This window comes from Haemaphysalis longicornis, unplaced genomic scaffold, assembly GCF_048455015.1.
Source record: "Haemaphysalis longicornis isolate Haplotype H1 unplaced genomic scaffold, Haemaphysalis longicornis Haplotype H1 scaffold_12, whole genome shotgun sequence".
NCBI classification, from domain to species: domain Eukaryota; kingdom Metazoa; phylum Arthropoda; class Arachnida; order Ixodida; family Ixodidae; genus Haemaphysalis; species Haemaphysalis longicornis.
In genome coordinates this window covers 31,407,594-31,421,401 of record NW_027526225.1, presented here as the reverse complement: position 1 = coordinate 31,421,401, position 13,808 = coordinate 31,407,594, and the positions used below count along the sequence as shown (strand labels likewise).

The window sequence follows — 13,808 nt, the reverse complement described above, 5'->3', positions numbered from 1 at the left end:
CAAAACATGAATACGAGGAAGTCAAACGAAATCTTAATTCGAATTGACACCAAAACAACACCAATGTAATAAAGTCTTCCGCCACCATTGTTTCCTATGACTACGAGAAATGTCGAGTTAAATATAAAATCCCAAATAAGTCATCTTGGTACGCATTTGCACCCGAAAATCAAAAAATGGTTTTGGAAAAGAACACTGGTAAATATGTTGCAAGATCGCAATTCACATTGTAAAAATGGGCCCCAAGTGAGCATCTGGTCCTCGTTGATGTCCACCTGTCAGAGCGGGAGCATGTACAGATCTTAGATTTTATGCCCCAGTATGTAAACCTTCCAAAGCCCAACAACCGAGAATGAGGGAAGGCGAGCGCACATTGGACTCCTGTTCAGGCCATCGGGGATTATGGCTGTACAATGCCAGCACGAAGAACCTTTCTTAAGACATCCTGTAACACTTCTCGCAACTTTTCCAGAAATACAGGTTTTCAGACTGTAGTCAACAACCACTTCCAGTACTTGAAATAGGCATCACGAAGTACATTAGTCCAAAATAACCTTTATATACCCATCAGATAACTTGGAAAGTTGCTCGAAAGATTTTTCTCTCTTTCCAAGTCTTGGCGTTCTTCGACCGCCGGAATGACGTCATTACAGCGGCGTAGCGGCTATTGACCTGCTTTCCCTCGGATGCAGCAATGAATGCATTGGACAGCCGCTTTTAAAGAAAAGCCACAAAAACAAAGCCGAAACGGACGGCGTATCTGCTGCGACGAACAAATCACGCAGCGCCCCTTTGTGCTTCCAAGAAGTATAGATTTCACGGTGCTTACAGAGCCGAAAGAAAGAGTGGACGCGTTTATCGGAAGTGCTGCAGAGTCCCTTTAAGTCACCATAGAGCGTCATGCCGATAAACACCCAGTAACATCATGTAGAGCCTGAATTTATTGTAGGCAGCAATTGGCTTGTCAGTCTTAACAACTGCTGCATACTACGACGTTGCACACCGCGAAACTGCGACTAGAAATAATTTTGGATTTTTTTTTCGTATATACATTCAACATAGACATGCCCCAATTTGCACGGGGTCAAGGTCAACGGCCTGCTGTGTACGCCGTCCCAGGTAACGTACACGAACAATCACAAAGAGTTCGCAGTGACACGTACATCGCTATTTCAGGAAGCTTTGCACTTTTCTTTAGAAAATGGTCTCTTCAAAGTTGTTTGACATGGTGAACTATGACCCCTCCTTCGATTTGCCCTCTCGAAGAACTCTAGTTGAAAGTGCGCAAACTGGACAACTGTTACATATGCTCCTCAGTGTACTTTAACTAAGGGAATGGGCGCCAATGTACAACCGTTGCAGGTTTCTTCAGCGAGCTTTTATGAACTCAACTGCGGTATACAAAAACTGGGTGTGACCTTTCAATTATGGATATGCTCTTCCCATCTTTCTCCCTCTACGCCACCTTTTCCCCACCAAGGCGTATCGCCGGTTTCTCATTAAATCCTAATAATCAGGGAATAATGTGCCTAATCAGTGCTTGATAATTTGTTACGGTTGAAATGGTTATGAATGTCGAAAATTTTCGAGGAGACATCGCTCTGAAAGCACCCTGCTAGCATAGGGGCGTTAATGGCGACATAGTCGGGGGTGGAAAGAGTGCAACATCCGCCGTGTGCTGGCCGAGTGCGCGTATGTAAGTCGTCAAGGAAGTATTGTTCATCCATACAGGAAGCGACCCCGCATCACGGAGGAAGCGAGCTGTAATTTTTTTTCGTTCTTCAGTGGGTCCGGAAGCTGTCTCATTTTCCCGCATCAATCGGGAACCATCACGCCTTCCCGGCATGCCCGTATCGCAACTCTCCGCCTCTGCTGGAGTGCATCGATGGTTGGCAGCTATTGCGACGTGTTCAGATGACTCTAACGACCAGAAATTCCTTTATCCCCGGCTAAGGAAATTGGCGTTTGTTCTTCGTGTAAGTCTGAGGAAACTCCATTGAAGGAAGATGTTGAAGACGTGGTTTACTATGTGAGGCGGTTGAGATCGTTTTCGCGCAAGAGCTTGTCTATGTGGTCTTAGACTCACGAAAGTCAATCGGAAAACGAATCAAAGGAATTGTAATACCATTGAAAGGCTGCGTTGAGAAATCGCCAAGATAAAAAGGTGTGTGCGTTGGCCGCCAACCCTGCGGTGGACCTACGACAGCTTCTTCGGCGCAGATGCGTCTCATTGAGGATGCATTCGTGCCGGGACGTGTCCGAGGGCACTTCTCGGCGATATCAATTATTCTGGTTGCAAACGTCGTGGCTGTTTTCTTGCCGCTCGCCCCAAGCATTGAAGGTAAGTTGGATCACCAAGCCTAACTTGTTAATCCTGTGCGCAGCCTCTGGTCATTGCCTAGAGCTACGAAAAGCAACACAGGCCGACAGTCACGAACAGGTTGAAAAAGGATTGTAGGCAAAAATTATTTCGGAAGGAGTACGCTTCGGGGGTGGAGTTGAGGGCGGCGTTTTGAAGGGAAGGACTGTTTAAGTGAGGCACTCAATGTTTGTTAATTATTGTCGTAGGAAATAGGCGTACTGAAATTTTGTGGGTTGTTTAAATTTTGTGTTGCCTACTGCACTCTTTATAATTGATACAAGTGCAAACAATTTCGTATTCAGTGCTAGAGGTACGAGCAAAGAATAGAAGGGACTCTCGATAATCAGAAGTCTATTAATTGAAATTTCCGTTTAGTTGGAAGCGACGTACTGGACCTGGCAATTTTACAGGAAATCTAATGGTAAAAATTGTTCGTTAATTCAGTGCTAATGCCCACTACACCGGTTGATTGGAAGCTATTTAGAATAAAAAGCATCGAGGTGACCGCCATTTCTAGATGAAATTCAAATTTTCTATCGCAATAACACCGCCGTTCTCTGCACTTTGTCGATGCTATTGCAAAATGAGGCAGCGTACAGTTGATAAAGCATCAGACCAGTTGAGACATGCGCCAGCGTACCCATCGCTCTGTTTTGAGGTTCTTGACTTTTTTATTGGTGGCCACAGTGCCGTGTGACAAGTTTGGGCGAGGGACACTTCAGGCTTCGACCACAGGCGTAAGTCTCAACTATTATGCCCAGTGATTTCCCTACACACCCCCTAGGAGGTGTGTAGACCCCCCTAATTTTTCTGGACACCCCCTAGAATCTCTAAATTTGCTGATGTCGCTGATGTCAATTCCTGTAGTAAACGTCTGTAAAGTTTGGTCAAGCCCTAATACAAGGAGAGAAATACCACGTTACTTCATAGATTCGGGGCCGTTCTTTATTTACAACTGTGATCTTTGAAGAAGTCCTTTCAACATCAACATTTCAAATTGGAAATTTGTCAAGGCCAAAAGGTGCGGAAGCTATAGTACTGGCGTTTTAGTAAATTGTGAGCGCCAAAATACAATCGGTCCCGCTTTACAAGTGCTGCATAACTAAGGTACTCCCTAAACATTGTTTCAAAAAGTGAAATCTCGTAATTGGCCCGGGAAAAAGTTTTGAAAATGTCCTTATACGTTAAAAAATGGTCAGACATTTTAAAAACTGAGTGCGGACCTCTTTCTGTAAATGCTGAATGTCTAAAAAGATACAGTCAAACCCGTTTATAGCGAACTGCAATATTCACTGCGATTAGTTCGATATATCCAATAGTTCGATATATCCGAACCCCCGTATAACGAGCTTATTGTTACGAGTTCGCAATCCGCGGGAAACCCCCGCCCCCTCCCCAACTCCGCCATCCGCGTATGCAGAAACGAACCCAGTACAGTAGCCATTCTATACCAAAATAATCCATTTATTGCTAGTAATAAAGCTACTTTCCGCCTTAACTGCCCACGTTGCAAAAAAAAACGGTGATTTTTGTTTCCACTTTCGTTTTGGCGGCTTCAACTAGCATAGCATTCTCTACTAGAAACATTGTTTGCACCAATTCGAGTCCGCGTCCTCAAAAATCTAACAAGCATTGGCGGAGCACATCGACTGCCGAAAGCGCTTTATTATAAGCGTCGGACGGATTTTACTCGCGACATCATCGGGAACGTTGGCGAGCTCTTTGCACCGTTCACCGATGCTGCTGCTGTCTTGTTCCGGACTCTCTGACTGGGAGGGTTCCGTCGCGAGTCCAGCGCATCGGAAACAGTTACGGAAAGTATTGGGCGTCACGTCGCTCCGTGCAAGGCGCAATGTCTCAGGCGCGGCTCTTGCTCCGTGGTCGCGGCCAATCCACATCTTAATCGCCGCTCGAGATCATGCATTTCGGCCCATGTATTTCCCATGTATTTCCGTAACTGAAATATTTTTGTACGATATATAGCATAATTTGCTCTATCCGGGTTCGTTATAGCAGGGTTTGAATGTAGGTGTTTTTTTTTCAAATATAATAGAAAACGCCGCCTCCCAGGTGTATATAGAAAAAAAGGGAAACATACGTACCGGGGATGAGCATATGGTAAATAGACGTGTATTATTTAACTAGTGCACTAAAAAAAAGTTTGTATAGTTTATGTAGCCTCCCGCCTGCGCTGTCCCCTTCCTACCGCCCCCCAGCCATTGAGACACCCCCGGTGATTCCATTCCTCGGGAAACCCCTGATTATGAGTACCCGTGTCGTACGCCCGACTTGGGGACGGAAGTCGAGATTCTGAACAAGATTAGGAAGGGAGACGTGTTGCGGGGTAATAACAATGCTGTTCTTGGGCTTTTTGTTTAACTGGAAGTTTGGTTAATACGAAGTTTTTTCGGTTCTCGTTGAATCGCATTAAGAGGAGTGGACTGTATAACATTAGGTTGTCCTGATATCCACACAGCACAAAGCACATTTCATAGGTCGTATTCGAGCTACGGCTGTAAAAATTCTTTTATCGGATGGTTCGTACCTGAGCGAAAAATAACTTGTACGCAAGGACTTCTGAGTGCTTCTGCTGATTCGCCTTCATGGAAGTTATCTCTCACCGCGACCAATATACCGTATATGCACGGTTCTAACGGGGCCCCCATTGTAACGCCCAGTATAATTCAACACCGCGAAACAACGATTGTGCGACGAAATATTGCCATGAACGGACCCTTCAAAATTGCAAAAAACATTTATTGAACATAAATCGTTATACCCTGAATGAAGTAAAGCTCTTCCATGAAGCTTTGCACTTAAAAATGCGGTCCCTTTGTTTTTCGCAAACTGCGAACACAGGACCCCGGACGCCTTATGCAAGGGACGCTTCCCGGTTCCTTCCCGTCTCCCCCAGGAGGATGACTTTACGTTTAAACGAAGCCTTCACCATTCATTGAGCCGCTAAGTTTCAGTTTCGAGTTTGCGGTTTAGGTTTTGAGGTTTTCAGGTTTGGCGTCTGATTGTAACGCCTATTTTAATAAAAAAAGGTGCGCGTTAGAATCGTACGATAAGGTACGCATTTGTCATGAAGATGTTAAAGCTGACGTCTGTACAGAGAAAGGGAGATAGATATTTTTATTATACGGGATTCGCGTTCGAATTGTCGAAGATTGGTCCCTTGAGGGCCAGTCACATGTGCAGAGAGAGACGCGTATCCGAACGCGTTTTCTTCTCGGGAAACCGGTCCGTCGGAGGTCTGGTGCCCGCACGAAGGCTGCAGGACAGGTTTTGGAAATGGAAAAAAAAACGCATGCGGAAACGCGTTGCTCTCCGCACATGTGTCTGGCCCTTTAAGGCGCATTCCCACTGGCGATTTGCTTCGCCGAGCGACGTCGCGCGGCGCGTGTAGCGCGATGAGGCGGTGTTCGCACTTGCGATTAGCGATGATGCGACTGCGTTTAGCGGTGCTGGTACCCGAATTTTTGTACGATTTCTTTTGTGCATCAACCATGCGCAGTACAAGAAAATTATGTTACGCGAGCGCTACGAAAATAGTGAGAAATCACTCTGGAACACATGCTACTAGCCTGGAACAATGCCGAAAGCATTGCGGCTTGCGAGAGGATCACAAAAAAGCGAATTCAAGAAGGCTGTATTTAACCTATTATTGCACAAAGAAATACACACGCTTGCCTTCACGCCACAACGTTTGCATCACGGCCCACAAATTCCGCTTCATTTCACAGGCGCGCAGTTACGACGCCTCCGAACTCTACGCTTGTGTACCACTCGCCGATAAAAGTACGATAAGGCTGCAAGTCAACCTACCACTCCGCTAAGCACCTAGCTATAACGATGATTACTTGCTTTTACAATTCATACTCGTTTCTCCACCGTGATGAGTTCCACGTTGTTCGTTTATTAGTGTACACGTATACGCTGAAGCCACTGACCAAAGAAACGAAGCGCTCGGGAAGTTGCTTGCCGGGCGGACCCTACCGGCCAGCGGTAGCGGGCCAAGCGGGCCCAGCGACCGGATGTGAGCAAACGTTGCGTTTCCGGCTACGTCAGCGTACTTCGCGGCCATGATTCACTATCCGGTTTTGCGGGGCCGTCGCGCGGCTAGGGAATTCGGTCCGAGAGCCATCTGCTCCGCCGTCGCACAGCGACGAAAAGCGACAGCCGGCTCATCGCTTTGCGATAACGGGCGCCGGGCGATGAGGCGAATCACCAGTGGGTACATGCTTTTAGACGGTTTGGATGGTGCTACAACTTGGCCATGAAGGTACAGCTTTGCATAGCACACAAAAGTGTTCGCCAAGAGTTGGGCACATTAGGTGGCACGGAAATTTGCGAGAGGAATTACCCAGTTGTCCCAGAAATTGAACACGTTGGAGAGGAGAGTATCGGGGAAGTGGTAGTGCGGTAAAAGAGTAGCCCTAGGGCAGAAACAATATGCGCGTTGGATGTTGAGATATAACCACCGCAAACCTGAGAATATGGGAAACCTGTGTGGTTGTGTATTCGATCTTGGAAAACGTTGCCCATCATAGCGTTATTCTGCGCTTCACGGATGCGCGTGTCTTTGTGAGGGGTGAAATGCGGTGAGGGTTGAGAAAGAAGGCAGCGGAAGCGGCGGAGTTCAGTTTTGTGGCGCCTGTGATAGCGATAGCTAGCGCGCTCGTCCTTCGGGTCGTTATCCTCCGGCTAACGAAGGTTACTGGGTGAACTGTCACGTGCAAGGGCACGAGCCTTTTTGTTTCCCTCTATAACCTGATAGCCGAGGGACCCATTCCAGAAGTACATTGATTCGGGATGTGTGTGGGTAGCGTGTTGTTTGCAAAATCATTGACCGCCCCCGGGCTGTTTGTCCACATTGTAATAGTGCCCGTCATGTGGGGGTGATCTATCACCCTCGCATGGGTAAAGGAGTTGCGACAGCGGTAAGGGAGGGACCGCCAGTATGGCGGTGCACCTCTTAGTGGGGGAGCCAGAACGTGCAGTCGTTCCGTTGAGGTTGAGAAGAAGGCGTCTGTGTATGCTCGGATAAAGTTACGAACGGGAGTAATTCAGCTAGTGTACCACGCCGCCAAAGCAACGGACACGGATGTCAAAGCGCACTCGCTTTTTGAAAGAAGATTGCACGTATTAATGCGTTAAGTCGTCTGCTTTTTCTCACCTAGTTTGTTTGTCATCACTGCAGTAGTATAAGCAGATTAAGTCTAGAAAATTACGTAAACGGCTCGGGTCACATTCAGTGTTCTGGCATTCTTTCCGCCGGGTGGAGGAACAGCCGGTTGCAGTGATGAGGTGCACGGACAACTTTTGTTGTCGTTTTTAACTTTTATCTGTCGTCAGGAGGTGTCTGAAGGTGGTCAGATATGTCTTGTCTCCGTGCTGAACCATCCTTGGGTTCTATGTGCCACGGTATCGGGAGAGCTCTGGAGCGATATAGAGGACTCCAGGGCGTGGGGTGCCAGGGATGGGTGGTAGGGTAACTGCCAATGATGTTACGAGGGATTACAGCCCGTCTTAACTTCTGTTCAGATACCGGTATTCGTGATTTCCAGTGGAACTGTCACTTGTGATGCCTCACACTAAGCACCAGAATTGTTGCTGTCTTTTCTTTTTACACAGCTTCTATAGTGAAAAGGGCACCGCAAGTTACAGCAGTGGGGGAGACCACGGTCCAGCTGATGTTAAGTGCCGTCCACTTCGATGACATTCCCATTACGTAAGGGTCTTTGACGATTTAATTCGGGACACTGCTTGGATTGTCGTACCAGCCGCTGCTACTGTTGGTTTCTTTTTTTTTTTTCAGAGCGTATTACGTGCTCGTGGCTCGTAAGGCTGATAGCGTCCCCATGGGCTTGAGACTTTTGAACTCAACCGACGCAGAAGCCGCAGGGCTCGGATACTATGTAACTGCTCGCTTCGCCGTGAATGAGATCACTGGCCGGCAGCATTTCATTGTCGGAACTGGTGACGTCGTAGGTGGTTTCATAAACGTGCCTCTTCAAACGGGCACGCTGTACAAGTTTGGATGGGTCGCCGAAACAAGGTTGCTCGGTGTAAGTACCACCACCTCTTTCTGGGTACACAGCCATTAAACATTTGACTAATGTAATACGTAAAGAGTGTATGGTATACAGTAGACTGTAGACAGAACCGTCACACAAAATACTAGTTACGTTCATTATAAGGATAGATGCGTCATAATAACAGTCCTACCGATGGAAACGCAAGAAATGAGCGTTGGCCTAGATAATATGCAGAACAGATGAAGGAGGGCCGAATCACGATTCACTTTCATGGTGCCGTTTAAGCCTATCTTTTGTCTGTCTCTGCTGTAAAAAACGGGCCGCGAAGGAAGGGGTTCATATACACTTCGGAAAACCAGTTCTATGGAAGATTCCTGCTTTCTGTCCCCAGGCTGCAAAAGCGGTACACTGCAAAAGGATTTACACCCTTTTTGTCTATATTTACACACTTGCACCTGACAGGAAACAAAAGATATGCTTTGACTATAAATTAACTCTAAAATACCATTTAGAAGGGTGTATTATTGTGTTTTTGCTATGATGTAGGCTGTTATAGGCGGGAAAGCGCACAAAAGGCTGTTTTTTTATGCTAGGGCATAAGGGTGTGGGTTATAGACAGTGATTTACACCCTGAGGGGTGCAAATCGTGATGCAGTGTACAAACAGATGGGAGTTTGAAGAAGTCACTCCTCGACATTCTTCCGCCTCTCGGACGGATAGCAGATTTTTGGGAGTAGGGAACTACGTTCATTGGTACCCGGTTTTACAGCATGGAGGGAGACGAAAACAGGTTATATGACGTCACAAGAACTGCTTTTCGGAATAGGCTGCCGCCGACAAAAGCTGCTGACTACACAATCTGGAGCTGGGCAGCCGTTGAAGTTTAGTTTGATCGTATCGGCTTGATGCTAGCGTGAAGTTACGCCAGTTACTTTGCGATTACACCGTTTAACATGTCACTTCTTGTGTTGTATAGCACAAGTTTAAAAACGTATTGTCGACATTGCTTATACGCATCGGTGAAAATAACTTTTTGGGGGGCCGCAATATTGTTGAATGAGTTGGCGATCAGTTTTTTTTTCAAGCGTGTACTTTCCTGATACTTCTTTACTGCAACCAAAAAGCAGCTATACATTTCCGTATATACTCATTACATTGTGATATTTTGGTGTTTATGAATATACGCGAAGAACGGGCTATCGACAAACGAAAATGTTTCGACCGGGCAGATAAGAATAAAAATTTTGCGTCTTCAGATGTGTGAGGTTACGGTGGTATTTACATCTGCAGGAATCGAGTTTCGACTACCGCATCACTGCATTCAGCATCGGTAAGTGTTAATATTCTAGTGTGCTATATTTTACGTTAAAAGTAAGCATGAAACAACCGGGCAGCATTGGGAACCACGTCTTTGCAGGGAGCTCATCGTAACAAAATATCGAGGCAAGCCGTCACAAACGACAATGCGTTTCGAAGAGACAGGACACACGACAGAACACACGACACACGACAGAACCAAGACACATGGCAGAAAACCGATGGGCAGCGCCCGTCCTGTCCGTTTTCTTTCGTGTGTCCTGTTTCTTTAAAGCGCTAACCTCGTTTGTGACGACCATAAACCAACTAGCACAGCAACAAGCCTTATCGAGGCAAGGTTGGTTGTGACGGCAACTGAAAATGTACATAAAATGAGTTCAGCTCAGTGCTATTGAATTTGTATGCGTGGTTCGCCTTCTTTAGTCGATTCTTCTTGTAACGATTTGATGACCAGAAGCTTAAGAAGAGGGAAGACCAGATGCTGGGTCGATGCCTGGTGTTAACGCTGACCACTTCCTATCCAACGCTGATGGGCAATTTCTCATTGCTTACTGACTTATCTTCGGAGGATAATTTGGTGTGAGATGGTTATTAGTTCCAATGATTCCTGGAACAGTTGTTTGTTTTTTGTTGTTCATGCACACTTCTGGAAAGAACAATATTACCTTTAATTAGGTAAACGTGTTGAAATAGCACTCGCCCCTTTGTGACAACACAGTGTTGCCAATGGCTACGCCAGGCGCAACTAGTCTGAGTAGTTTAGGCAGTAATATTTTTAAAGCCTTGTGGAGAGACGCAGAGTGTCCCTATCTCTGGGCTACCGAAAGAATAAGTGCAGGCTCTTAATTTTTCACGGTACTGCTGAGTTTTTAAATTGTTTTGTAGTATCCGGGGTCTCGGTTTTGGTTCCGACGTCGGTGGTTCTTCCATCAGAAGGCTAACCCCTAGGTATATATAAGACGTCACTCTGAATTAATAACTATTTGGCTTGACTCTTCAACCCGAGTGCAAATCTGTCTGCTCACCCCTCGGGGCCGTCGCGACGTGATACCACATGTTACAAAGGGTTTTGTAATATATTTGATGAAAGTTCTTGTATTCATATCCCACGCAGCACCAACAGCCCCAGGATACTTCCAAAAACGAAGCGTAGCCGGGGAAACCGTGATAACTTGGAACAAAACACACCATAATGGCGGCTGGACTCAGGTGGCCTTCGCTCCTATCGCCTATGCGCAGCCAGAGTGCTACCTCGAGAATGGTGAACCGAGAGAGCGAATCCTATGGTCGAAGACGCGACAAGTATTTTTGAGGAAGCTTCGCGCCCACTCCTACTACTTCGTCTCCATCAGCGCTGTTCCCATTGGAAAAGGAACGACACGGAGCTTCGTCTTCCAAACCGCAGAAGAAGGTATGGTGTAGAATGCCCATTACATAGTAGAGAACAGAAACAATGCAGATGATGTGAAGGGGTTTCGCAAGAGATCAAATGAATGTGACATTGTCTCAATGGCGTTGAATGTATTCCCCACACGGAATCGTTTCTTCGTCTTTCTCTGTGCGATTGTGGTATGTGGTGTCCTACTTGAATTAATTCACTCTCGCTAGCGTAGAATGCATATCTTCAATGCATGAACATGTCCGCAGCAGAACATATTGTGTGCGTTTTGTCACATTCCTATTCGGTTTGCTGCCGTAATTTATACGGGGCATAACGGAGCCAACTTGTTTGGGGCAACGAACTCGCGACGGGTCACCGTATGGATGCGAGGTCCAACACTCTGCCCGGAAGAGCTCACAGAACCATTTGTGGGCTGCGTGTCATGCAAGGGTTGTATACGGAGTACCCGTGCCACGTGGCAAGTCTTACGTCGGACAGATTTGACGTTGCCTCTACCACCATCTGAGGGTGCCTAAGCTGAGCGCCAAAAAAGATTATTTGGCACGTTTGCCCATGGATTGTGGGGCCTGAACTTTTGAGCCACCATTCACTGGGGAGAAGATTCTAGGACAAAGCAGGTTCCAGACAGCAGGGAAGCTGTTAGAAGCGTTTTTTTATTAAAAGAATGGCGATTACAGCGTCAGCGGCGTTCTAAGGCTGCACGACACCGAGCGGGATTCGCTCAGTACGCTGCAGTTTGAATGTTTTTCACGAGAATCTGTCGTTTGTTCGTGCTCTTTTCAGTTTTTCATGCACTTGTATTTGCGAATTGGTGAGGGGGGTGTACATTTTGTGAAATGGGTGATATCGGTTCCTATGTTCTCTTTTACGCGTGCGCGTATTTGTAGGATATATGAGCGTGTGCTATCCGTCAATTTAACAGTTAATAAACAGTCACCTCTTGTTCCGTATGTCTTCTAAGTCCTCGTCTACCTTAGAGCTCTAATGAGTTTCATATATGAGTAGCAATTTGTCCCGCAACATATTCTTCTGCTCACGTTTTTGGGATTTTCTACGGGGTTTCGGCGGTGTACTTGCGTGTACGGCCACTTTGAAGTGCGGAGCTCTTTAGGGGCCCGGATGTTGCCCGTCCATTGTCGTTGGGGGTCACACACCCATGTTGATACTGAAACTAGTCAAGAGAGGGCGCCACCGCCTTTCAGAATAGACCCTCCGAACAAAAAGGCGGTCTTTCCCGCCATGAACGCAGAACAGTTGGCACGATTCAGGTGACAGCGGGCGCTTACTCGCGAAAGACAGCGACGCCTCAGCGCAGACTCATCTTTGCGACAACGTGAAGGGTAAGCCAAGCATCAACGTGGAGAGGAAAATCCCGAGCTTATCAGGCAGCAGTCAAGGCTCAACAACAGTGAAGGCAAGCGAATCCTGCGGTTAGAGTTCAGGAAACTGAAGCTACTCAAAGTATTCACACCAGGCACTCAACAGAACAGCGCAGGGGAAACGATGACGAATCACTGCTCCCCATTTTCGACAGTTTTCACGTTGAGTGAACTGCATCCATTTTTTTGCTATTGTCGAGGTGGCCGCCGCAGACGATGCACATGCTGCAGACTCCACAGCCGCACCGTACTGCCGCACAGAAAGGCGCAGCTCGCAAGGGACTACTGAGCCGCTGAGTGAGGCGGGTATGCACCACCCCGAGGCAACGTAGCCCTGTGTGAGTTGGGACTCACACGGAACGAAAGATTTTGGGGAAAACGTTGGGAAATGCACCTCTGCGGGGAAATGCAATCGAACTTATTTAGCTCATTCCGGCCATGATTACAAAATAAATGTTTGATTCATTAAAGAATCTGTTTTTCCCAATAGCGATGACGCCAATTTTATCGTAAACTTCAAAGAAATATTTTAGATAGCAAGGAAAGCGTGCAAAGCAGTGGCGACTATCCAGCCACTTTCCGGCAACTTTCTATGACGTCAGAAAATCTTGTTTGTGTGATGAGCGGCCTCCGACCTAAGCCTTAGCCAGGAAACAGAACTGCACTTCTGCAGTGGGGCCTCTCGTTCTGTATGATCGGATGACTGCAATGCTAACGGGCAGTTAACGCGCTGATGACGATGTGTTTAGCGCAGGCCCATAACACGTCACTCCTGCCCACATTACGTCACTGTGGCGCCAAATTTGAAAGTTTTTCTATTTATTCCTCTTTCCCGGTGAAAAACGTCTTTGGTGGCTCGAATGGAGCGGCGTAAGTTACTAAAGGCCGGTTCTTTCGAAACTAACAAAGCTGTATTTTGTTTTAACGGCGACCTAACGTTAAAGGCGTCAGGGGGCCATCAAGATGTGCAGTCAATGTCACACTTAACATCCGCGAAGCTGCGTGTGCCACTTACAGTCGTTGGCACTCAACGCTAGGCCTAACGTCACGTAACGCTAGGCCTAAAGTCAGAAAAATCCAGCGAACATGCTGGCAAATACACCTCTGCGGGTATGTGGTACACTCGGCAGCCACCAGAGGTTTAGTAGCCATTTTGCAGTAACGGACGTGGCACGTCGACGCCAGCCTTTTCGCTCAACGAGCCACCTCAAGATACTGCGGCAATGCAAAATTGTCGCTAGTAATTAGGTCATGATGAGCACGGCCAATGGCCTCGTAAACTTCCCCTTCCCTCTCTCAGTCCGAAA

At 47.0% G+C, this 13,808-nt stretch overlaps 1 protein-coding gene across 3 annotated transcripts in view; it reads left to right on the top strand.

Annotated features, from left to right (window-relative positions):
• The first annotated feature begins 1,845 nt into the window (after positions 1-1,845).
• LOC144162547 (receptor-type tyrosine-protein phosphatase T-like) overlaps positions 1,846-13,808 on the top strand; it is a 90,986-nt gene continuing 79,023 nt past the window's right edge. For 2 of the 3 annotated variants that reach the window (XM_077693132.1, XM_077693131.1), the window contains exons 1-5: positions 1,846-2,341; positions 8,000-8,096; positions 8,184-8,433; positions 9,694-9,733; positions 10,835-11,131. In XM_077693132.1, coding sequence (XP_077549258.1) covers positions 2,221-2,341; positions 8,000-8,096; positions 8,184-8,433; positions 9,694-9,733; positions 10,835-11,131 — 805 coding nt within the window. In that variant the 5' untranslated portion in view covers positions 1,846-2,220. The remainder of the gene's footprint in view (positions 2,342-7,999; positions 8,097-8,183; positions 8,434-9,693; positions 9,734-10,834; positions 11,132-13,808) is intronic. The other variant, XM_077693133.1, reaches the window with a different exon arrangement.